This window comes from Typopeltis vanoorti, chromosome 3 (genome assembly GCF_054136105.1).
Source record: "Typopeltis vanoorti isolate ZY-2024b chromosome 3, IOZ_Tvanoo_1.0, whole genome shotgun sequence".
In the NCBI taxonomy this organism is placed as follows: domain Eukaryota; kingdom Metazoa; phylum Arthropoda; class Arachnida; order Uropygi; family Thelyphonidae; genus Typopeltis; species Typopeltis vanoorti.
Genome location: NC_143551.1, coordinates 60,893,024 through 60,919,244, shown reverse-complemented (window position 1 = coordinate 60,919,244; position 26,221 = coordinate 60,893,024). Strand labels below are relative to the sequence as shown.

Here is a 26,221-nt window from a genome sequence, read left to right as displayed (position 1 = left end):
CTATCCCTGCTTGTTTAATTTGGCAATTGTTCGAAGTAATTACTCCATACATCAAGGATATCTTTTTCTCCAGCTCATGTCAACTGTGTTATCTCTAGTTCCTTTTCTAGCACTCTTTACTCACCTTCTATACTTTTTCAACAGGCTCCAGAATATTTTTCCTCCTTTCTGATATTAATTTTCTATGTTCTCACCAAAATCTTCCCATGACTTTTGTTCAGCTAGATTCACACACATTTTTAGCATTCTTACGTTTGTTTCTGTTTTCTCTAAGACTACAAGCAAACTTATTCGCCATGAACGTTCGATATGCTTGCTTGTGTAGCTCAATGGAAGTGACACTCGCATTCTCTGTGTTAGGCTGTCCAAAATAGTCTTATAATTCAAGTCAAGTCACCGACTGGAGAAGCTTTTCTAAGCTTCCTTCGACAGGTTCCGGAGTTAGTCGATCTCGACAGGAGAAAGTGGGTTTTGTTTCCAAAAAAACTCGCATGTCTCGTCCTGTAAATTCAAGAAAGTCGACTGTCGAACTCATATTATTTCAGACTAACATATCCTGTAGTCTCTTCATCAGTTGCCACCTATAATTTGTGATAGTAATGGGGTAGAATTCTCTGATTGGCTGCCAGTAGAAATTGAATTACTCACTTAGTCTACAAAAGCTAGATAAGGTTACAAATTTTCGCCTACTCCCTGTAAGGGGATAAAGGGCATTAACTTATTTATTTTATTTAGTCTTTCCCTTCAGTGCCTCTTTAATTTCCTGTGTCAACCATGGAGTTCTGATTTCTCTATCGTTTCAGATAACGTCACCACATGCCTCTCTCTCTGTCTAAATCAATCAATGGTTTCTTCAGGGCTTGCCACGGAATCTCCAGAGTTTAGTTCTTGTTCTCAAACTCCCATTTCTTCTTGAATAATATTTGTGCATTTCATTCTCCAATGCACATCTCAGAGCTGCTCAAATTTTATTTGCTTTAAAACTTTCTTACATGTTCTTCTTTTCAGTATGAAATTCAATTTTATCCTGTCCTCTGTACACTTTAATATCCTGCACTAGTGAGAAAATATCAACAATAATACAGTCAATGAGACTTTTCTTATTCCTTTCCTGTTTTCTCCATATGAATTTATGCATATTTTTATGTTGGAACATTGTATTAGTAATGACCAGTCCACCTTCTGAGCAGAAATCCAATAGGTATTTGCCATTATTGTAAGCATTTCTCTTTTCTCTAAATTTTCCGAAATATTTCTGTATGTCTCAGAATCATTTCCTAGTCTGCTATTTATATTTTCAACCTTTCCTTTTTTTATTGTCAGTTGCATTCTCTAAAGGCTCAAAAAATTCCTTCATTTCTACCTTAGTAGAACCTTCTGTGGGACCATTGGCACAGATAAGTTTCATGGTTCAGTTCCCCATTCTGATATTTGCTCACATTACTCGACTTGATATTGCCTGCCATTCAAGAAGATTAGCCTCGTATTTTGTTTTCAATACTATAGCTACTTCTCAATTTCCCTGATTGTTATTTCCTAAAAAGGGCATTTTGTATTTATTTCTTAGTTTTTGTCTTTTTTGTTTTAGTCAAGCCCAATATGTCGATCTGGTACTTATCCAATTCTCTGCTAGTTCCATTTCTTTGCCATTCAGGAGTCTTTACTTGATAGTACCGATCATGAACTCTGGTGAGTTGGGATGTGTTTCAGGATTTGCCCCAGTAAATAACTTTTCGCTGTTCTCCATGGTTCCTTGACAAAAACAATGGGGACCTTGTTTAACCGGGCAATGTCGTCCAATTCTCTCATGTTGTACCATCATTTTACACTGTGGTTTAAGCCAATAAGAATACAATTTGGTCGGATAATTTCCAAATTGCCAGCCCATCCTCGATCGTCCAGTATCCAGGTAGATACCTAACAGGCTGCGCCATGAGAAGGGGAGGATTGGACATTAGGTCAGAAGCTCTGTTCGTGTCTCTGCATTCCTTTAAAGGCTATGTGGAGGTCTCCTCTCAGTTATACAGGTTTGTCCGTTAGGCACCCCTCATCACTCTAAGCATTCCAATATAAAGGATCTAAATTAAGAGGCCTATCCAGACTCTAACAGAGCCATCCTCAACCTCAAATTATCATATCGTTAAGAAGATAGTTAATAATTCGCTTCTTTTTTTTTATTCTCTGTTTGAGCACTTTTTCCAGAACTTTTACCACCACTTTGAATTACTGACTTGTCTGTAATATACTGCTGCAGTTCTAGAACCTTCTTTATGCTAAGTAATTATTTTGTCCTGATTCCAATCTCTCGGAACTCTACCAGAACTGAGACTTAAATTAAAGAGCTGAGTGAAAGGCAATACCACTTCTCTTGCAAAATTCTGTAAAACGAAATAAATTTTTAGTCACATAAGCAAAGTGGATATTGAATCCAGAATTATTTCAAAGCCGAATGTAGAAACTACGAAAGTTTCATAAGGTGACCAGAGAGCTTGCAGGAATACATTCCTCATGATATCCAAGTTGCCTTAGTGTGGACTACTAGATGACGTTGGTACTACCATCTATATTTGCCTTTAGGCTCTTTAATTTAGTAATAAATTTATAATCTCTTATATATTATTATTTTAAAGTAATCTATTTTACTTTAATCTATTCAAAAAAATTAGTCAATCCCCTGCATGGGAAGCGAAATTTTTTCTCCAGGACACTCGAGTTTTTTTTTGTCCCGTAAAATCAAGAAAATCGAAGTCGATCCCATACTATTTTATGACATTAAAAATATTGTGCTAGGGTTAGGTACCACGAGATGGCGTAACTTGTTTGCCGTCTCTTCATTGTATGCCGTTTATTTAGTGATAGCCTTGTGCCAATTATCTCTGATTGGCTACCAGAGGAGATTGAATGGCCCATTTAGTCTCCAAAAGTTAGGGCTAAAAGGGACTCGCCTGATCACTATACGTGAATAAAAGGCGATAGCTGCTTTTTTTGGATTAAAAAACTAATCAATTTGGTGACTTTGTTGCTCAGTAAAAGTGGTGTTTCCACAGCTCAGTGCTAGACTACCCCAAAGAAAGAGCGTCGTGAGTTCAATTCTTCTCGTCGACTAGAGGAACATTTTCTAAGCCTTTTTTTCGAACGGTTTTTGAGGTATTCAGTATCTAGCATGGGCAACCTGGTTTGTCCTCCCCAAAACTAGGGTTTCTCTTCCCTTAAACTCAAGAAAATCAACCCCTAGAACCAACACTATTTCAGACATTTAAAAAATATTGTTAGGGTTAGAAACTACCATATAGTGGCACTTATTAGGCACTCCTCACTGTGTGCCCCGTTAATTAGCGATAGCCAGATAACTTTGATTCGCTACCAGTGGAGATTGAACTGCCGGCTCAGTTTCTAAAAAGTTATACAGTGCTAAAACGGGCTCGCCACCTCCTTATATGTGAAAACGGCGCTAGCTGTTTTTTCCGATTTTAGTCTTATTCTTATTATTGAAAATTAAACCTTCATGCAGTCAAAAGACTCATTGCAGGAGGTCGAACCGTAACACACAGTTTATCATACCATACCTTAAATATGTTCACTTTCTCCGGGCTCACTATGCTCTTGGGTAATGCGTTCCAATCACTCACCACTCATGCAAAAAAACTTACTTCTCATCCCCTTCCTCACACTCTTCTTATATAGCTTCCAGGAATGACTTCCTGTTCTCTCCCTATCTTTACTCATTCTATGGAAAACCTTCTCGACATTAATCTGGTAGTAATCTCTGAACAGCATACATGTCTCGATCATATACTCCTCTCCTCCTATCCACCAATTTCTGCAAATGGCATTTTCTCAATCTGCCTTCACACACAGCATTCCAATGACCGTAAACCACCACCACTGTGTATCCATCACCCTTATCCAGTGCATTTGTCATTTTATTATAATAGTTAAGCAGTTTTCTGAAAGACGATTTTCATACACAATATTCCAAAGACTGGAAACCTCCTTAGTCAATCGTCTCTGGACCTTTTCAAATGCATCTTCCTCTTTTTGAACCCAGATAACCAACTGTGTTCACAGTAATGTATATATGGCCTGATCAAAGCCTTATAGAAGCGTACCATAACATTCTTACTTCTAAAGTCATTGTTCTTCACATCATTCCCTTTATCTGTTGTACTGTCCTCACAATTTAGCCAAATTTTTAGCCACATCCCCGACATTTTAGGTCCTTATCCACAATCACTCCCAGGTCCCTCATCTTCTCTGCTCTTTCTAAAATAATTTCACCGATTGGGTATGCTGCTACATTCCATTTCTACTTCGCAAATTTTAAAACTTTACACTTCTCAACATTGAATCGACCTTTCCCCTGTCATTTACCCTGTTAGCCAGTGTATTTTCGTCCTATTGCAAAGCTACAGTATCCACCCTACTCCTGATACCTCTCCACAACTTTGCATCATCTGCATATCGCCATTCATACCCTTCCCATTATCATTTACATACAAATTAAACAGCAATGGACCCAAAACAAAACCTTGGGGTACACCACTAGTAACTTTCCTCTTCTGGGATATCGCTCTTCCATAGACAACTGGGATATATATCAAAAGTTAATTTCCAATGCAGCGAACCGAATTAATTTACTATTTAGCCCCAACTGTTTCAATTTAATTACCAGGTTGGTATATGCCAATTTATCAAAGGCATTTTCAAAATATAAATATAACACTGCGTATCCATTACCCTTATTCAATGAATTTGGTACTTTTTAAGCAGTTTGCTGAAAGACGATCTTCATTTAACAGACCCATGCTGACACTGAAGAATTTTTTCTGTTGTCAATGCAATTCTGAATCTTGTTCCTAACCAACCTCTCTAACACTTTAACCATAACTCCAGACACACAGACTGACCTATAATTCAAAGGTCTAATCGTATCACCTCCCTTCTGAATCGGAACAATTTTATCCTCTTCTCTCTTCCTTTAGAATTTCGCCCAATGGAACAAGACCTCATGTTAAAACGATATGTAAAAGTTGTTGTTAACTCCCGGGAACATTCCCTCAAAACACATAGTGATATAGTATCAATTCCTCCTGCCTTATTTACATCAAGTTTATTCAATTTTTCATATACCTCCTGCTCATTTACTCACAGGTCCTCCTCCTCGTCTTCCTAATTTTCCATTACATTCAAGTTCTGCATGATGTCACATTAACAAGAATGAAATTCCTTTATAAAGTGTTCATTATATGTCTCAACTATACTCTGTAGTGGTTATCCCTCCTCCATTTTCACCAATCAATGCCATCCATCCATAATTATTATTTCTTCTATTGGATATGTATCGAAAAAATTCAATAGGATTTTTTTATCCGCATTAACTATCTGCTGCTATTACTGTACTTCTGCTATTCTTGTCAAGGGAGTCAGCTTGCCTGCCTGCTCTTTGCACTTCTCATGGAATTGTTTGTTAAAATCACTCATACTGGGCTTCTATAATACCTTCTTTTTGCAAAATTGCATAACTTATCCCTCGATTAACCCGTTTCACGCCTACTCTATTTACCCTCTTCACCTTTGATATACATTCTTGTATTGCCTGCACCAAATCGTTCTTTATAATGGCCCAAGCAGCATTGATATCTTTTCCATTTTGTTCCTATTCCCAATTTATTGTCCAAATATGTTTCCAGAGCTTTTCATAATTCCATATATATCCCTTTCTAACAGATGTCCTTAAATGACTGGTCACCCTGCAAATGATCACTTCATGGTCTCTCTCACCAGTTGGTGGAAGATTTGACAATTCATTTGTAATGACATCATTTAATGAGATGATCAAATCCAATACCCTTGATATCCTTGTGTACCCTCTGTTACATACTGCCTAAGGTAACTTTCTCTTAAAATCTCCAGAAATTAATTTTTTTTGCCCCCAGATGCAGTCTCTTGATTCGGTCTATATTACCATAATTAATGTCAACCATAATAATCACTCGTTTCTTGCTAGCCGGGCTAATTTGTCTATATATTTCCTTCTCATTACCCTCCATATTGCCAGGTCTATAACAACACCCAACTAAATATTTCATCCTGTTCACCTCTACTTAACACTATACTGCCTCAAAACCGTGGCCACTATTTACATCTTGAAAATCCACCTTAGTTCGGCACAACTCATACGCTACCTTCAACAGTACTTTCCCTTCCTTTCTTCCCTTTCTGTCTTCACGAAAAATATCATATCCATTCATCTCTTTTCCTGTCAGGATATCATTCTCATCTAACCCTGTCTCGCTTATACCAACAATTCTGAGGCAAATAAACTCAACGAGTGCAAGGATTTCGTTCCCCTTCATTGGAATACTTCTGGCATTAGTAAACAAAACATAAGAAATCATTTTTCCAAGTCCTACAAACATCACTTCTCCGATTTGACTCTATGAGAATCCTTTTTCTCCCACTAACACATTTATCTCTAAATCTAGTTTTGACATGTTTCATAAAGTGTCTCCTATTCTTTATGACTTCCCACGTTTTATTGTTTCTTTTGTGTTCCCACTCTCTCATTTACTTCGTACATCATTTTCAATTCTCCAATTGCAAACATCTCTACCCTGCTTTTTTTTTCTTCTTTTTTTTTTTTTTTGCTTTTTCATATTACTTTGCACCACTTCAGATCTAGTCATTATAGTCATTCCTCTCATGCCAGCAACAATATCTCCAGCCAACTCACATGAAAACAATTTAAATGCAGCCCATCTTCGTTATACAGTTCCAACCATGTCTAAAATTCATCCCTTGGCAACACACTGACTACCTTTCCTATCACATTCTTATCTTTTACTCTCCTTAATAATCTCCTAATATCCAATTTGGAATTTTCCTTGTTCCCATTCAAATCATTCGTTCCTATGACAAACACCAACTCTTTTGCTCTTATTCTTCATGTGCAACGCTCAATCACTCTGCTCATTCTACACCAGGAAAACAAACCATATGCACCTGAAAGGTGCATATGGTTCATATTCACAGGCCTGTAATAATGGAATCTACATAGAGAGCCACTCTCGAATCATTCGTTACATCATTACATGGCCATCTTTTCCATTCTTCCATGTATGTCCGTAATTCTTTTCATTTCATTTCGCATGCAGTTCATCTCTTGCTTCATCTTCACCAAATCCGATTTCATGTTCGGATCCAATATATGATAACACGAAGATTCATATTTTGATATTTTCATGCAATTTCATATTATGCTTTTGGTTGCATTTGGTTGTGCGGTAATGCAACGGACCTTACACTGATATTTTGACAACTATATCCAAGGATAACTAATTGACTCATGTATCTCCTCAGCAACATTCTGACCTTGTATTGGAAGCTATTCATCATGTATTTTATGAATGCTTGGATCAACAGCTGTAGGCTTGAATGTATTCATCATCATCATGGAACTACTACAATGTTAATGTAAAGGATTGGTATAAATCAAAACTGCAGTTCCTCGTAATAAGAGTGAGACACCACGTTCAATATCTTATAACATACTTTGTACAACTTGACAAGAAGTAGATAATTCAGTTGATAAAGAATAACAAACTAATATTTGGCTATTTCCAATGGACCCTGATTCTATGTTATTTGGGTGAATTTCGATTAACTCAACAGCTTAAGAATATGCGACTATTAGTTACTGGGATTAAAATCGGATCTTGGAGCAATTTGTCAAAAGATATTGTCTCACCGCTTGTGATTCCCACATTATTATTATTGTATCTTCACTTTGTTGCACTCTACCCTGCACAGATGGAAATAAGTTCTGAGTTGCATTAGGATATATATCATTCTTATTATTTTACTATTCTTACTGGCGACTCCAGGGAGTCCTTAGACTCATCGAGGGAAACCCTGAACACCATGTCCACACAACTATTCGACATTCTCACAGTATCTATCATACCTTGCCTTGAACCCATTCACTGTCACCCACAACAGACTCTGGCAGCTTATTTAACTCATTTACCGCTCTAAAAGTAAAGAACAACAGCTCTAACACCCTTGCTAACCCCACTCTTGCCCAGCTTCTATAGATGTCACCTAGTTCTCCCACCAGCAGTCCTGATCTCAAAAATATCCTCTGAATTATTCCTACAGAACCCCTTATGCAATTTGAATGTCTCAATCATAACTCCCCTTTTCTGCCTATCAACCACTTTCTGCAACCCACAAATTTTCAACCGGTTCTCATAAGGTTCATTCCATAGACCTGCAATCATCTTGGTCACTTGCCTCTGGATCCCCTCCACCTCCTCCCGATCAAGAAGAACCTAGGTAACCAAATATGGGCACATTAGTTGAGATGAGGTCTTATCAAGGCTCGGTTCAGAGGAACAATAACTTGCTTGTCCATGCTCATCAAAGTATTTTTCAGCATCCATGTGATTTGATGAGCTGATTTAGCCACTTTTACAATGTGTCCCCTAAACTTCATCTCCCTATCCACCAACACTTCCAAATCCCTGGCATCATCAATCTCCTGGAGTACAGTTCCACCAATGTGGTATACTGCTGCTAATCTTTTCACCCCAAAATGCATAACCTTACATTTTGTCACATTAAATTGACACCCATTCTCCTTCGCCCAGTCCTCCAAACTATCCAAATCACCCTGCAAGATTTTGACATCTTTTGCATTCACTATTGCCCAACACAACTTTGCATCATCAGCGAACAAATGAACCGTTCCTCTTAGATCCTTCCCTATATCGTTAATGAACAAATTAAACAGCAGTGGTCCAAGAATAGAACCCTGCGGCACACCACTAGTCAGAGGTCGTCTTTTGGATTCTGCTTCTGAATAAACTACTCTCTGATGTCTCTCCATCATTCACCCACATATCCATCTCACCAACCCTATATCCATTCTCATATGTTGCAATTTACGGATTAGAATTCCATGTGGTATACTGTCAAAAGCCTTAGCCAGGTCCAGCAGTATCACTTTAAACCCATTACCATTATCCAGTTCAGCCGTCACCGTGATATAAAACTTGAGCAAATTACTGAGGCATGATCTACCCTTCACAAAGCCATGCTGTCCCCCTTACAGTATCTCATTTTCATCAATCCTTTCTTGTGTTTTTCCTTTGACTACTTTCTCCAAGACCTTGACAACGACTCCTGATATGCTGATCGGTCGGCAATTTGCAACAGTAGTCTTGGATCCTACTTTATGCAGTGGAACTATTTTTCACCTCTTTCCACACCTTCGGGACTAAACCAGACCCGAGACTCAGATTAAACAACATGGTCAAGGGCGCTGATACCATCCAATCCCACAAATGTATTCACATTAAGGATCTGTAATAGACTATTCACCTCCACTTCATTCATCACAATTCCCGTATAAACTAATGGTTTCTTCATTCTTTCAGTGCACTTGGATGATATACACTTGCAAAGTGCTCACTCAGTAATTCCACTATACCTGCTGATTCAGTGTCCTCCTTACCATTGGCATTCTTTAAAATCATTCTGCCGTGTACATTTTTTTGCTTGCAGCATATTTAAAGAACTGTTTGGGATTCTCTTTAGTTTCCATAGCTAGTTTCCTTTCACAATCCGCTTTTGCTTTTCTTACCACACTAGTTACCCTTCTGGCCTGTGCTTTATACCGTTCGTGTGCCTGCAGGTCACCTTTCTCTTTAAATTCCCTCCACAGTTTTTTTTTTTTTTTTTTTTGCAGCTCAAGCGTAATAGTGTTATTCATCCATTTAACCCCTACTTGTTTTACTATTCGGACTCTAGGTATGCAATCAGCCATAACCTCCTCTAAATGCTCCTTGACCACTTTCCATGCTCTAACGACATCCAGCCCTTCCAGTTTTGAATGCCATGGCACTGAACGAAGCAATCTCCTAAGCTTGTCATACTTGCTAGCACGGTAATTCCACAAATACCCTGTCTTAATCGAAAATTCCACACCTTTAGCCACTTTATGATCACTCCCACCAATAAGTGGCTGCATGGTCATATTCATTACAGTCAAATTCTCAGATGCTATTACCAAGTCAAGCAATGTCAAACCCCTAGTACTTTCTATTACATGCCGTGTCAGATAGTTATCCCTTAATAATTGAACAAAATCCAGTTCCTTCCTCACATGTGTCCTCCCCTCCTTCCAATCAATATTACCATAGTTAAAATCCCCCATTATAATCACCCTGCTTCCACTCATTTTATGAATTTGTTTATGCATACTATCTCCATCACATATTCCATCACCTGGTCTATAGCAGCACCCAACTGTATATTTTGTTCTGCTAGTCACAATCTCACACCAAATAGCCTCAAATGAGCTGTTTTCACTATCTTGCAATAGAACTTCAGTTCTCCTTGGCTGCAGTTCATCATCTATCATCAAGAACACTCCTCCCCCATTTTATTCTCTCTGTCCCTCCTAAACACACTGTAACTTACACATTTTCTCCCACTAACTATATCCTCTTCCGACAGCCATGTTTCACTAATGCCAATAACCTGTGGCCAGGAAGAGCCACCCAAGGCCAAAAATTCTCCCTTCTTGTTCCTAATACTCCTGGCATTAATATACATGAAATGCAGAGGTCCCTTTGTCCCACCCCTATCTTGATGCGTTATTCTAACTGTCCCATTCCGATTACTTGTCTTTAGCACTGGCTTGGGTACATTATATATATTCCTACACTCAACTGTCTCACCGGTATCCGCATAACCACTTCCTCCCCCTCACTCCTTGGTAGTTCTAGTTTCCCTGGTTCTGCACATCCATTTTCACTTCATTCAGCAATACTTTTTCCAGTCTCGGCACACCAAATCCATTCAAATGCAGGCCATCCATCTTGTATAAATCCTTTCGCCCATCAAACATATTCCACACGTCCACAAATTCCACACTACACCGTCTAGTTCATTTATTCTTGCTGACACATTGGTTTTTATGTCGTAACGGTTAGAATGACGAAGATATCTACTGCAAGTTCTTCCTCTTTTCCTCTTAATCAACAATGGAAATTCTGTGATTTTTTTTTTGTTACACCTCAGAAAGTAACAAGGTTTGATTACTTAGGTCATGTCCACTATTCTCTTGAATATCAATATTGTATGTATCCCAATGTGCAGCCTCTGTACAGGTCTGACCATTCAGATTTTAGCAGTTCTACGTAGTGTAGAAATTTATTCCTGCGAAATGAATACTTCACCGTTGTAAGTAAAATTAGTTATCTCTTTTAAATCTGTACATTTTATAGCTTTGAGAATAACAACTGGATGTTCACACGAGTTTTCAATAAATATGCTATAAAATAAAGAACTGTTGGTACAGACCACTATTTTGTGTGCCTTAAATCTCTTACTTTCACATACTAAAGTCACATGTAGAAAGTTTCTTCTCCTTCTTAAGTGGCATCTTCGTATTGAAGGTTCGCAATTATGGATTTCCACATCGCTCTAAATTTCTTTAAACGTCGCCATATAATTTAGTTTTCGACCATTTCAGAACATCGTCTATCCATGTCTTCCTTCCTCCTTCCCTTTGTTCTTGTTCCCTCTATCCTTCCTTCTAAAATTACTTTACTCAATTCTCTGGCCGACCATCTCATTATATATTCCAGCCATTCTCATCTTCTTATTCGTGATATCTCTGACTAGTTGGTTTTTCGTGTTCATCGTTCGTAGCACCTCCATATTTGTTATTTTATATCTCCATGAAATTTTGAGGGCTCTTCTATAGCAGGACAACTGGAATGCTTGTATTCTTCTCATTGTCCATATATCTAATATCAGTTTTCGCATCTGTAATTCAAGATGTTTTGAATATTCCTCTACGAAAAGTATGTTTTGAATATTCTTGTCGTATCTCTACGAAAAGTATGTTTTGAATATTCTTAAGTTTGTTTTGCTGTCAATATCGTTTCTGGGGCTGTATCCAGAAGGCTGTTTTTCCTTTCAGATTTTAGTTTGTATTTCTTCTTTCCTTTTCCCAGTTTCTGTGAATATGCATCTGAGGTAATTGCATATTTTCACTTGCATTTTTTTTTTTTTTGTATTTTTCCACTTGTATTTTCCAATTGATCTTGATTCCTATTTCTACTTCGTGTATGTTTCTCATTAAGTGTTTACTGTAGATGTTAAATAGTATTGGGGAGATTATGCATCCCTGTCTTACTCCAATTTTAATGTCCACAGTAGCTTTCTCTCCGCAGTGCTGTTGTGAGATTATTTTCATGTCTTTTTTTGTCAATATCACACTCTTTCAGGATTTCAAATAATTTATCGTGTTTGACTCTGTCAGATGTCTTCCAGAAGTTTATAAAGCACAGATGCACCGATCTGCCTAATTCAATAGTTCTTTCAGTAATACAAGTTAGGTTCCAAATGGCATTTATTTGGCCTTTTGCTTCTACAAAACCATTCTGTGTTTCATTAATTTGATTCTTTATTTTTGTTTGCATTCCATTTTTTTATTATCTTCAGTATAATCTTAGATGTGCGCGCGATTAGACTTAAAGTTCTATACTCTTACCTCTATATGTTGTTGTTGTTGCTTTTGGGGATTGGAATATAGATTGAGTTCTTGGCAAAAGTTTCACAGAAAAGTAATTCATTAAAAGCAGTCAATACACTGATGTGGTGATAATTCCTTTTTAAAACAGATTTGCTCAACTTCCATTTTTATAATTTAGTAACAATTGTTTTTTTAAAGTTGATAAATAACAAGTTGTAAAAATACAACTTGCTCCTAGATTATAACGTCTTCACCAGTAATACAATGGTAATCGTCATATACGTGTAAATAGGCCTTAATGGACATATAGGAAACTTCAATCAATGAAAAATCACCCCACATTACTGACTGTACACCCCATGTTAATGATTTATTTATCCTAAGAACTTCCAATTATACATATACAATTAATATAATTAAATTTCTGAACAAACTAATAATCAATACACGATAACTGACAATATCTTCGTGTTTTAATTTATTTTCAGCGTGATATTTATTTCATACAAGCCTCTAGTGCAGAAAAAACTAAATCAAAGCTATATTCTATTTATAACATCATCATCATCAGAGAACAAATTCATACAAAAAAGTGGTGTCCTAATTTAGCATGAGAGTTGTTATATTAGAGTTAAGATTCTGAATTGCTGACAGTTCTATTTATAATTAACTCTTAAACAAAAAGGCTATGTGGGAAGAATATGTGCTTTCCATATTCTTGCGATTTTTAGACCAACATTATTGTTAAGATTAGGGTGGTTAATAAGAATTTCGCAGCTTAAATTTTCGTACATATCAGTACTTGTAAACAACAAGTGATGCACTTGTTGTTTACATATATTTATGTAAACAACAAGTGCATTTCCAGTCAATTCTAGGAAGAGTATTCAGGCATGATCAGTAAGACCGGAAAACCATAGTTATTACATTTAATGTGCCGTTTATGCTCGTTTTTCGTATAGGCATTGTGCGTTGAATAGCTCAGTGTAAGTGGTGCTTGTATCTTCTGCGCTAGGCCGCCAATAAATTTCAGGTCTAGTCGCTGCCTGGAGGAACTTTTTCTAAGCCTATCTTCGACTGGTTCCCGAGTTAGTCAATCTCTGGCAAGGGGAAGCGGGTTTATTTTCCAGGAAACTCGGATTTTTCATCCCGTAAAATGAAGAAAATCGACCGTAGAAAATTCAGACAGTAACATCATGTTTGGGTTAGGTACAAGAGATGACAGCACTTGTTTGTCGGTCTCTTCATCGGTGGGGGTTTATAATTAGTGATGGTCACAGGTCAACCATCTCTGATCGGCTACTGGTGGAGCGTGAACTGCCCACTCATTCTCCAAAGCTAGATTGGGTTAAAAGGCCTCACCTACTCCCTATAAGGGAATAAAAAGGTGTAGCTAGATAGCTAGCTTAATTTTGGTTCTTGTTTCACTTATATAGGGCGAATTTGTTTTCTCCACTTTCAGACTAGTAGAATAACGTTTGATCAAATCATTGTCACTTTGGCATACTTTTTGAAATGTAATATAGCTTGTCTCTATTTACATATGTGTATACACCAGATGATGACCTGAATAGGAAATCGAAACGTCGGGATATTAAAGTTATTAATTCTAAAATGGTCAGAGTCTCCATAATTTTTTCCAACACGAAAGCTATTCACCTTGTAACAGTAAAGGAAACTTTTAACCCATGAATATGTAACTGTATACACAGAGGATTCTAATTTAACCCACTCACTCTACTGTTTGTTTATTCATATTCGCTGTTAACATTGTTGATATCTTGCAGTTCGTGAGACGAAATATTTGAATACCAAATTTAATTTTTTTCGATGGTACACGGTGATTCTATAGTTAACAGAAATGCAAAGAAATGTGCTGGATGGAAGAAAATAAAAGGAACTTCAAAGTCTGTGTAGCTCAGCAGAAAGGCAATTTTACTCAATATAATAATTGCAAGACATAATAATACTCTGTAGTGTAAATGTAATTTTATATATTATGCATATTATTTACTGCGCTGTATATATGTACTTGTTATCAAAATTCTGTAGTTCCTGTACGCTGCTTTATCCTTCTTTATTTAAATAAGGAAAAAACACTGAAAAATCAGGACGACTGCTGCCATCTATTTATTTCTACTATATCCCATGTTCTTACGCTCTACATTCTAATAAATTTATTTGTTTTACGACTGCGCCAGTTAACACTTTCATTGCCAAGCTGAAAATTGGAATTTCGTGTGGTGGTCAAATTTTTTTTTTATTTAGTTAGCGACGTCCACGCGATAACGCGTGATTGGCGATGAACATGTTAAACTGCATATTGAGTGCAAGATTATAAGATTTTAAAGTAAAGACAAAGCAGATATCGTTTGTATTCTTCGCTTATATCAATCCTTACCTTAAGTTAGTCATGGCTTAATTACCAATCACATGAACTTCTATCTAAGGAGGTTCGAATTACTCAGAATAGTTTATTGATAGAATCAGTCCAACGTTTTGTTCACAAACCATTTAATTAAATCAAAAGGGAATATTTACAGAATGATTCACCTTAACACACACACACACACACACACACACACACACACACACACACACACACACACACACACACACACACACACACACACACACACACACACACACACACACACACACACACACACACACACACACTTTCATTACAATTCTTTTGTTATTCTCAATTCTTCCTAATCCAAACTTAGCTGTAATATTTTTTCTTTAAAGCTAATTCCCAATCTAGAATGACCTGTTGGTCATATGTACATTAACTGACAATTAGGCATACCTTGTGTGAGCCTAATTTAATATAATATACATTATCTCATAAACAGGCACACTTGATACACATTTTCGTTCAGAATTATCGCATATTACTATTATTATTATTACTTAATACCTCCAGTGTGTCCAAACACTCATCGAGGGAGGTCACCTACTTTACAGCTCTCTGTCTCCAGCACTTAATCCACCAACTAAAACGAACCGCAACGACTATCATAATCTATACCAACGCCATCTACCTCCCATCTTCACCAATAGTATTTTTACAGACAACCACAAACATCCATGCCCACGGAGGGATTCGAACCTGCATCCTTTTGGCTGGAGAGAGAATACGCTGACCACTCGGCTAGGCCGGGTAGTCAGTGTATATATAACTACTTACAATTATTGTCCAGTACAGTCTTTCACATTAACCATTTGTTCACATGTAAGTCCTGTTGTCTTTCTTTCCGTCTGCCGACTCGTCTCTGATTTTTCGGCTAAATTTCTTCCTTGTCCGAGTCGTCTATAATTCCTTGTCGTATAGGACCTTTAACTTGGAGGCGATGCACAGTTCTTTCCTTTCGAGATGATCGACACAATTCTTCTCATGTGGCGACGAACCCAGGCTGAATATTCCGAACGCACAATGCTTCTCTTTAGATTTTCGAGTGTGAACCTAGCTTGAAGGCGGAATCAAGCAGGAGAAGGTTTGAGAACACCGAGACAAATTTCCTCCTCGACGACCAGCCTTATATACACTCGAACTTCCCATGTGGGCATGTGCGCGTCTTTCGAAATAATGGTCACGTATTGACCTTCGGAAATGCTGACGTCACTCTTTGAGCAGCTTTGGAATTCATTATCCAAGGCAATCCTTAGAATTCTTTACTATGGTAACGTATTGATCTTTGGACATGATGACGTCTTTCTATGACAATTCTTGGAATTCTTCACAATTTTTATAATTAGATTGACTGATAACATGAGTTAATATCGCTACATGAAGTCATGAGCCACATTATTTTATCAAAGCCTCATTAAAAGAATAGTATAAAAATAAACATTTCTCCTTATCCATTCTCCTAAACAAAACACAGGTAATAACAAATATGATAAGCTACAAAGTCATATATCATGAGATATTATGTATACTATTGGTTTAAGAAAATAGTCTCAGTGGATGTAACAAGTGGCGTTTGGACCCTCAGCACTAGGTCACCTGATGATAGACTTAAGTTCAACTATAGTCGCCAACTAGTGGATCTTTTCTAAGCTTTCATTGACTGGTTCTCAAGATCTGTGGCATGAGCAAATGCTTTTTTTCTCACGAAAATGGGATTTTCGTCACATAAACTCAAGAAAATCGACCGTACAACCCACACTATTACAACCCAGTGAACTGCCTAGTTTCCAAAATTTACATAGAGCTAAAACAGTCTCGCCTGCATACTCCCTATAAGGGAATAAAATGCGTTGAACTGAGTTTTTACCCCAAGAAGTCAATTGTTCCAAACCAACACATTTTTGTATGTGTGTGTTAATAATTTTCTTCTCTGCTCTGCTCTGCTATTAACATTTCCAACAAGGAATAACTATTATTGTCAAGTGCCCTGTCTAATTATGAAAAAATCTTCACTTCTTCCTTTATAGGCTAATCTGTTCTAGTAAGCATAAATAAGTCTCATTGTCCGATTCCCCATTTTGATGTTAGGCCAAGCTACTCTGTTTGATGTATCTTACCATTCGAAATGTTTATCCCTGTTTAGTGTGAATTATTATAGCGTCTTCTTTTTCTTTTTCTTTTTCCCTGATCACGATTTCCTACACATATCAACTTGTAATATTTAGAACACACCAGTTTTCTTGATAATGTTTTAGTAATGCAAATTATATCAATCAGATACTTTTTAGTTGTTCTACCAGTTTCACTTGTTTTCAGTTGATGCTTTTGTAATGATGGTTCCAATTTCAAATTCTGATTATGATGATTGAAATTTTATAAATTTAGTTTCAATAGCTAGCTTTTTTCCGTATTGTTGTTCCATGGTGAAAATAGCAGGAGGGACTTATTTAGCCAGCCGACGTTCCATTTTACATGATATTCCATCATGTTGTTTCAAAATTTTGGATTTTGCTTTATGCCAATATGTATGCAATTTGGTAGGCTCAATCTCGTTTATTCAGTATTCATGTAGATAACTACTAATAAGTGCAGAATGTGAATGAGAAAACTGGACATTAGATCAAAAGCACCAATTGGTTCCTCACATTTTATAAAATGTTATGTGGCAGTTACCACCTGAAATCGAGATTTCTTCCATAAAGGACCCAAACTTCTTTTTATAACTTCAGAACAGAATTGTATATGAACTTGATCAGCAGATGCACTTGTTTTATATGATTAGAGGAAAGTAGAGATATTCTAGTAGCCAGTTTATTAGAGCAAATAACATGAAAATACTTATAGAAAAGCTATAATGCTGCAAACAGAGCTTTTCTGGAGGGAGTCAAGAGAAATCTGTCGCTTCATCAAATGGATCTCTTCTGAATAGGGTCAAATATTCAGAAGAAGGTCCTAGGTGAATCTGCAGGCGACTTTTTTTTTCCTTATCGAGAGTGGGCGATTCCGTTTTAGAACTAACGTTTGGATACTGAGTGGGAGTTTAATTTCCACAGGTAACCAATCAGAGATAGCTGGCCCAAGACTGTCACTAATTTCAAGCGGTATCCAGTGAAGAGAGGACAAATAAGTGGTGCTATATCTCACGGACTCTAACCATAACACAATATGTTATCTGAAAGAGTGCGGGTTCTACGGTCGAATTTCTTGATTTAGGGATGAAAAATCCGAGTTTCTTAAAAAAAAAAAAAAAACTGCCTATACCAGAGATCATCGAACTTGGGGATGGCTTAGAAAATGTTTTAGTTGACGACTAGTAAAACGAACTTCGACGTCGACTAGAGCTTTTTCATTTGGGGGTCCTACGTGGACCACTCCAAATGCAGAAATAATATCCTAACTTTGGGCGCATTTCTGCTTTATAAAATATCAGAAGTTGAATAGGAGCACTGTTTTGAAAGAAACTAAATATATTATTTATTCCCCTCAGGTTGAAGCTATGGCAGTCTTCTGTTTGTGCTGAAATTGACTAGATGAGAGAGTCAATCCAATTAGAGAAAACTGATCCTAGTTCTGACAGAATATTATCAGGTGATCTTTCTTTGTGGAAGTAAGACAGGATTGTATTGAAAATCACATCAGATTATCCTTGCCCTACTTGAGAATGGCATGGTGCTATGTGCTTAAGACATCGGTTATTATTATTATTATTATTTTTCATGACACATCCATGGAGTCTGAAGACTCATCAAGGGAGGACACCTACACTTCAACTCTTCGTCTCCATCACTATATCCAACCTCTAGCACCATCATCATCATCTACATCAATGACATCTACTGCCCACCACCACCACTGCTAGTAATTTGTTGTCTATAAATTGCGTGTGTTGTGAAGGGCCAATTTGTCTGTATTCCGAATGAAAAACCTGAGTTTCCGGTAGAAAAAAACCCTTCTACCTTCGTATGAGATCGGTTAACTCACCATTAATTGAAAAAATCAATATAAAGATTCCTCTCGTCACGACGAGAAATAAAATAAAAGATATTGACGACTGATTTATTAGACGTTTATGGGGTTTTGAAGATGATAAGAGAGGAGTGAAAAGTACCATCATCAGCAAATCCATAAATAGGAATGAACAGATAGAGTGAGAAGATAATTATTGTATTAGGAAGAATTTAGGCGAAACAACAAAATCAGACATGCATTGATTGAAAAATCTGATAAAAGGAAACCATCCATCATGGGAGCATTCTGGTTTATTAGATTCTTGTGGAGAATTTGATTTGAACTGTATCATCAGTCAAACTTCTGGTATTAATATTTGGCTGTTTGGATTGTATGAATAAATAAATAAATAATAACGGTATTTACAAATAACAATAATTATAATAATATGAATAATAGCAAAAACAATAATAAAATTTTATTAAGTACATGAATATATACTATGAAAATATACTTATATAAATATATACAGTTGAAGAGACTGCAAAACTCTTTCCTGCGTTCCCCAGCAAACGGAAATAAACAAGTATTCGAAAGGAATGATAAGAGTATGATCGGGAGTGTTTCAGAAATGAAGGAAAGAGTGTTGTACGGTGACTCGTTAGTAAGGGTATGATAGATGAGAATGTGACTAATTCGTTCTTACCGGATGCGAAAAATTAAGGATGTAAGTGAGAGTATTAGTGCGCAGAAGCTGAGGGTTAAAGAAATGGTAGTCGTAGCGGGAACGAATGATTTGAAAGGAGATAAATTTGATAAGAGAGAGGACGTGAAGGAATTATCAGACGTAGCGAAAAGAAAAGAGTAACAGAATCTTCTCTGTCATACCGCGGAAACAGTATGACAGAGAAGAGTTTAGAAGGAGGGCCATAATCGCAAATGACTTTATGCGCACGTCATGCAGACGGTGTGGTGTGGAGTTAATGGATGTGTGGAGTGAGTTTGATGGGCGAAAGGATTTGTACAAGATGGATGGCTTACATTTGAATGGATTTGGTGTGCAAAGACTGGAAAAAGTGTTGATGAGTGAGATGAGAGTGGATGTGCAAAATCAGGGAAACTAGAACTACCAAGGAGGGGGGGAGTGAATATGCGGACATCAGTGAGACAGTTGAGGGTAAGAATGTATATAATGTACCCGAGCCAGTACTAAGGACAAAAAATCGAAATGGGATAATCATAATAACGCATCAAGATAGGTGTGGGACAAAGGGACCACTGCATTTCATGTATACTAATGCCAGGAGTATTAGGAACAAGAAGAAAGAATTTTTGGCTTTGGTTGGCTTTTTCTGGCCACAAGTTATTGGCATTAGTGAAACATGGCTGACAAAAGATGATGTATTTAGTGGGATAGAATGTGTAGGGTATAGTGTGTTCAGGAGGGACAGAGAGAATAAAATGAGGAAGGACTGTTATTGATGATAGCTGATGAACTGCAATCAAGAAGAATAGAAGTTGTATTGTAGGATAGTGAAAACAGCTCATTTGAGGCTATTTGGTGTGAGATTGAGACTAACGGAACAAAATGTACAGTTGGATGCTGCCACAGACCAGGTGATGGAATAGATGGTGAAGATAGTATGCATAGGCAAATTGATGAAATGAGTGGAAGAAGGGTAATTATTATGGGAAATTTCAACCATAGTAACATTGATTGGAAGGAGGAGAGGACATATGTGAGGAAGGAACTGGATTTTATTCAGTTATGGAGGGAAAACTATCTGAGACAGCATGTAATGGAAAATACTAGGGGTGTGAGAGTGCTTGACCTGGTAATAGCATCTGATAATTTGACAGTAATGAATATGACCATGTTGCCACCTATTGGTGAGAGTGATCATAGGGTCTTGACCTGGGAGGTGGCTAAATGTGTGAAATTTTCACACATTTAGCGACCGTAATTTAGCCATTTTTCACACATTTTCACACATTTAGCCAGCAGGGTAATTCCAATGTGGAATTACCATGCTGGCAAGTATAACAAGCTTAGGAGATTGCTAGGTGCAGTGCCATGACATGTAAAACTGGAAGGGCTGGATGTTGATAGGGCATGGGATGTGATCAAGGAGCATTTGTAGAAGGTTATGGCGGACTGTATACCTAGAGTCCGAGTAATAAATCAAGTATGGGTTAAATGCATGAATAACACCATTAAACTTGAGTTACAAAAAAAAGAAAAAACTGTGGAAGGAATTTAAGGAGAAGGTATAAAGCGCAGGCCAGAAGGGTAACGAGTGTGGTGAGAAAGGCAAAAACTGATTATGAAAGGAAATTAGTCATGCTAGCTCAAGAGAATCCCAAACAGTTCTTTCAATATGCTGCTAGTAAAAGAAAAACTGTAAGCGACAGAATGACTTTAAGGAACGCCGATAATAGGGAGGTCACTGAATCAGTCGATATAGTGGAATTACTGAGTGAGCACTTTGCAAGAGTATATCATCCAGGTGGTGACGTTGAAGAAATGAAGGAACGATTAGTTTATATGGGCATTGTGGTGAATGAAGTGGAGGTGAATAGTCTATTACAGAACCTTAATGTGAATACATCTGTGGGACTGGATGGTATATCAGCACGGATCTTACGTGAAGCGGCTAAAAAATTGTCAGTGCCCTTGACCTTATTGTTTAATCTATGTCACGGGTCTGATTTATTCCCGAAGGGGTGGAAAGGCGGAAAAATAGTTCCGCTGCAAAAAGGAGGATCCAAGACTACTGTTGCAAATTACCGACTGATCACCATATCAGGAGTTGTTGTCAAGGTCTTGGAGAATGTAGTCAAGGGAAAAAATTCACGAATGGATTGATGAAAATGAGATACTGTACCGGGGACAGCATGACTTTGTGAAGGGTAGATCATGCCTCAGTAACTTGCTCAAGTTTTATAACACAGTGACTGCTGAACTAGATAAGGATAATGGGTTTACAGTAATAGTGTTGGACCTGGCTAAGGCCATTGACAGGATACCACATGGAATTCTAATCCGTAAACTGCAACATATGGGAATGGATATAGGGTTGGTGAGATAGATAGGTGGGTGGTTGGTGGAGAGATATCAGAGACTAGTTTATTAAGGAGTAGAATCCAAATGACGGCATGTGAATAGTGGTGTGCCACAGGATTCTGTTCTTGGACCACTGCTGTTTAATTTGTTTATTAATGATATAGGGAAAGATCTAAGAGGAAAGGTTCATTTGTTCGCTGATGATGCAAAGTTGGGTAGGGCTATAGTGAATGTATAAGATGTCAAAATCTTGCAGGAGGATTTGGATAGTTTGGAGGACTGGGCGAAGGAGAATGGATGTCAATTTAATGTGGCAAAATGCAATGTTATGCATTTTGGGGTGAAAAGATTAGCAGCAGTATATCACATTCGTGGAACTGTACTCCAGGAGATTGACGAGCCAAGGATTTGGGAGTGTTGGTGGATTGGGAGTTGAAGTTTAGGGTGCACATCGCAAAAGTGGCTAATTCAGCTCAGCAAATCACTTGGATGCTGAAGAATACGTTGACGAGTAGGGATAAATAAGTTATTGTTCCTCTGTATCGAGCCTTGATAAGATCCCATTTTAATTACCGTGCCCAGATATGTTGGTCACCTAGGTTTCTTCTTGATGGGGAAGAGTTTGAGAGGATTCAGAGGCGAGTGACCAAGATGATAGGGGGGATATGATTGAGATATTCAAATTGCTGAAGGGTTTCTATAGGATTAATTCAGAGGATATTTTTGAGAACAGGACTGGTGGTGGGAGGACTAGGTGAAATCCATGGAAGCTGGGTAAGAGTGTTGTTAGTAAGTGTGTCAGAGCTGGATTTTTTACTTTTAGAATGGTGAATGGGTGTAATAGCACCCACATCAGACTCTGCCAGAGTCTGATGGGTGCTATGACAATGAATGAGTTCAAGGCAAAGTATGATCGATACTGTGTGAATTCGAATAGTTGTGATGGACTTGATGTTTAGGGCCTCCCTCCATGAGTCTGAGGACTTCTTGTAGTCGCCCGTAATAATAATAATAATACGTATATACACATAGAAGGACGAAACTACTCTGATTCAGAGAATATCGCAGTGTGAAATTCTGAACAGGTACGCGATACTGTTATTAACACTTTCATTGCCAAGCTGAAAATTGGAATTTCGTGTGGTGGCCAAATTTTTTTAATTTTTTTTATTTAGTTAGCGACGTCCACGCGATAACGCGTTATCGGCCGTTTGGTGAGAACTCGCATCGCGCGATATCGTGTGATTGGCAATGAACGTGTTAAGGCAATTTCCTCAAAACCATTTAATGCTTCTATTCCGATTGTTTTTTAAAAAATTAATTTTTACAAATAAACAAAATAATTGTCATGTGATTTTACAAATATTAAGTCAGGATATATTGTGAGTGTGATGGCGCTGTTTCCCAAAGCGGGTTTCTTGAGAATTTCAAAGGTTATGGTTCGGGAAGCGGTCTGGTTTTCGCAATTCACGTTGCAGATTGTTAATGAGTTTACTTTTCTTAATAGTTCGCATATGTAGAATATGCTTAGAAGTTTGGCTCCCAGTCAAATTTCTAAAAGAAAACTGGATAGCAATTACTTTTGTAGTGGAACAGGGTTTCAAAGGAAGGTAAAAAAAAATAATTCTATTATTCAAAGCGTGGATGAAGGCTGTGATAGAGTGTTAATAAGAAAAACTTTGGGCAAAATATCCAGTGACGAACGAAACTCTGATTCAGAGAATATCGCACCATTAAATTGTGAGCAGTCCCACGATGCAGTTATTAAAGCAATTCTGTCAAAACCATTTAAAGTTCCTATTCTGAATTATGCTGGTTCTGTATACAATAGCCGATGTCTTGGTGTTCGTCGGGCGGGTATTCGTCGTCCATTGCACGACCCTGATGAAGAGGGTGCTTTAGTGTTGTATACTCCTCCCATTCAGAGTGCACACGAACAATTAAAATCATGTGTAGACCAAACTTTAGTTCATGTTGTTGTCGATCCTCGTTTATCAAAAGTGCTACGACCTCACCAACGAGAAGGGGTTAAATTTATGTGGGACTGTGTTACCGGAAAGCAGATCGAAAACAATTTCGGATGTATAATGGCAGATGAAATGGGACTTGGGAAAACATTGCAGTGTATAACACTAATGTGGACTTTACTAAAACAAGGATGTGAAGCTAAACCTACTATTGAGAGAGTAATCATCGTTGCTCCCAGTAGTTTAGTAAAATCATGGCATAATGAAATTAAGAAATGGCTAGGTGAAGCTGTCCCTGTGATGACTGTTGACTCTGGGTCCAAGGAAGTAATAGACAAAAATTTAGTTACTTTTGTTAATAAACATGCAATTCGTACTTTGTACTCAGTTCTTATACTTTCTTATGAAACGTTTCGTTTGCATTCATCTATTCTTCAGAATGGAGAGATCGGACTTTTAATTTGTGATGAAGGCCACCGTTTAAAAAATTCTGATAATCAGACTTATGAGTCATTAAATAAATTAAAAGTTAAACGTCGTCTTTTGATATCTGGCACACCCATTCAAAATGATCTTCTAGAATACTTTAGCTTGGTTCATTTTGTTAATGAAGGCATTCTGGGTACAGCTCAACAATTTAAACGCAAATTTGAAAATCCAATTCTTAGAAGTAGAGATTCTACTGCTAATCTGGAAGAACGTGAGAAAGGGAAAATGAGATTAGAAGAGTTGATATCAATAGTAAATAAGTGCATGATTAGAAGAACAGCTTCACTTTTGTCAAAATACTTGCCAGTTAAAATAGAACATGTTGTTTGCTGCTCTCTTAGTTCATTGCAAAAGCACCTATATTCCCATTTCATACAGTCTCAAGCTGTTGCTAAAATATCAAATGGAAACACCAAAATGAATCTGTCTCTGTATGCTATAAATACTTTGAAAAAATTGTGTAATGATCCATTTTTGATATATGATCAGTGTAAAAATAATTCCGAAGGATTACAAGGATGTCAGAAACTATTTACAACACATAATCCAAATAGTATTATTCCTGAATTATCTGGTAAACTTAGACTTTTAGATGTGTTGTTAGCTTTGGTAAAAAGTACTACATCAGATAAAGTAGTTCTCATATCAAATTATACTCAAACTTTAGATATTTTTGAGAAACTTTGTAATCTGAGAAATTACAAATATGTTCGTCTAGATGGTACAATGTCCATCAAAAAGAGAGCAAAAGTGGTAGAAATATTTAATAATCCATCAAGTCCTGAGTATATTTTTATTCTTAGTAGTAAAGCTGGTGGTTGTGGATTGAATTTAATTGGTGCTAACAGACTAATAATGTTTGATCCTGATTGGAATCCTGCAAATGATGGTCAGGCTATGGCTCGTGTATGGCGAGATGGTCAGAAGAAACCATGTTACATTTACCGACTGCTAGCTACTGGATCTATTGAAGAAAAGATGTTTCAGAGACAAGCACATAAAAAAGCATTGAGCAGTTGTGTAGTGGATGAAGAAGATGTACAACGGCATTTTAGTCTAGCCGAACTGAAAGAACTGTTTCACTTGGAAGAAGAAACTTTGAGCTCAACTCATGAGAAGTTGAAGTGTACCCGATGTGTAAACAACATTCAGACGCATCCACCATCTTCAGATGCAGATTGTGGTAGTGATCTTTCTCAGTGGCATCATTGTGCTGATAAGAAAGGACTTACTGATGTTGTTCTTAAAAAGTGTTGGGATAGTGGTGTTACATTTGTGTTTTATCAAAAATCTCATGAACAGAAAAGCATTCCCTGATTTCTTCTATTTCGTTATTATTTTATTGAAATTTAAAAAAAAAAAAAAAAAATTAAAGTTTGTCAAACACTCATGAGATTATTTGCAAGGTAATTACAGACTTGTTTATAACTGGACATAGTATATTTCTTAACTTGTCCATTTTGTTTGAGGATTACTTATTTATAGAATATTATGAAGTGAGAAGTTATATGTATATACTATATTTATGTTATACATTTATAGTTCTAGCATATGAATTTCGCATCTGTACATTACTTTTATATTTATTTATTTTAATAAAACAAGTAATGAACTCAAAGCTATGCAAGCTTGTCCAGAGCAGTCCTTTATAAACATCTGTGCATTACATAGGACTCAGATCTGTAGGCTTTGTGATGAGTGAGCAGTGGTTTTATCAACTCAGATAAGCTCTAAAAGTTATTCAAATACTGTACATTTGCAAAAAGTGAAAAATGGTGGCCTTTTTTTTA

General features: G+C 37.1%; 1 protein-coding gene across 1 annotated transcript; it reads left to right on the top strand.

The window, feature by feature from the left end:
• Window positions 1-23,425: 23,425 nt before the first annotated feature.
• Window positions 23,426-25,986, top strand: okr (DNA repair and recombination protein RAD54-like okr). Its single transcript, XM_090415642.1, has one exon. It carries the CDS (start codon window positions 23,499-23,501, stop codon window positions 25,746-25,748), a length of 2,250 nt encoding a protein of 749 aa, XP_090271768.1. The 5' UTR covers window positions 23,426-23,498; the 3' UTR covers window positions 25,749-25,986.
• Window positions 25,987-26,221: the final 235 nt, after the last annotated feature.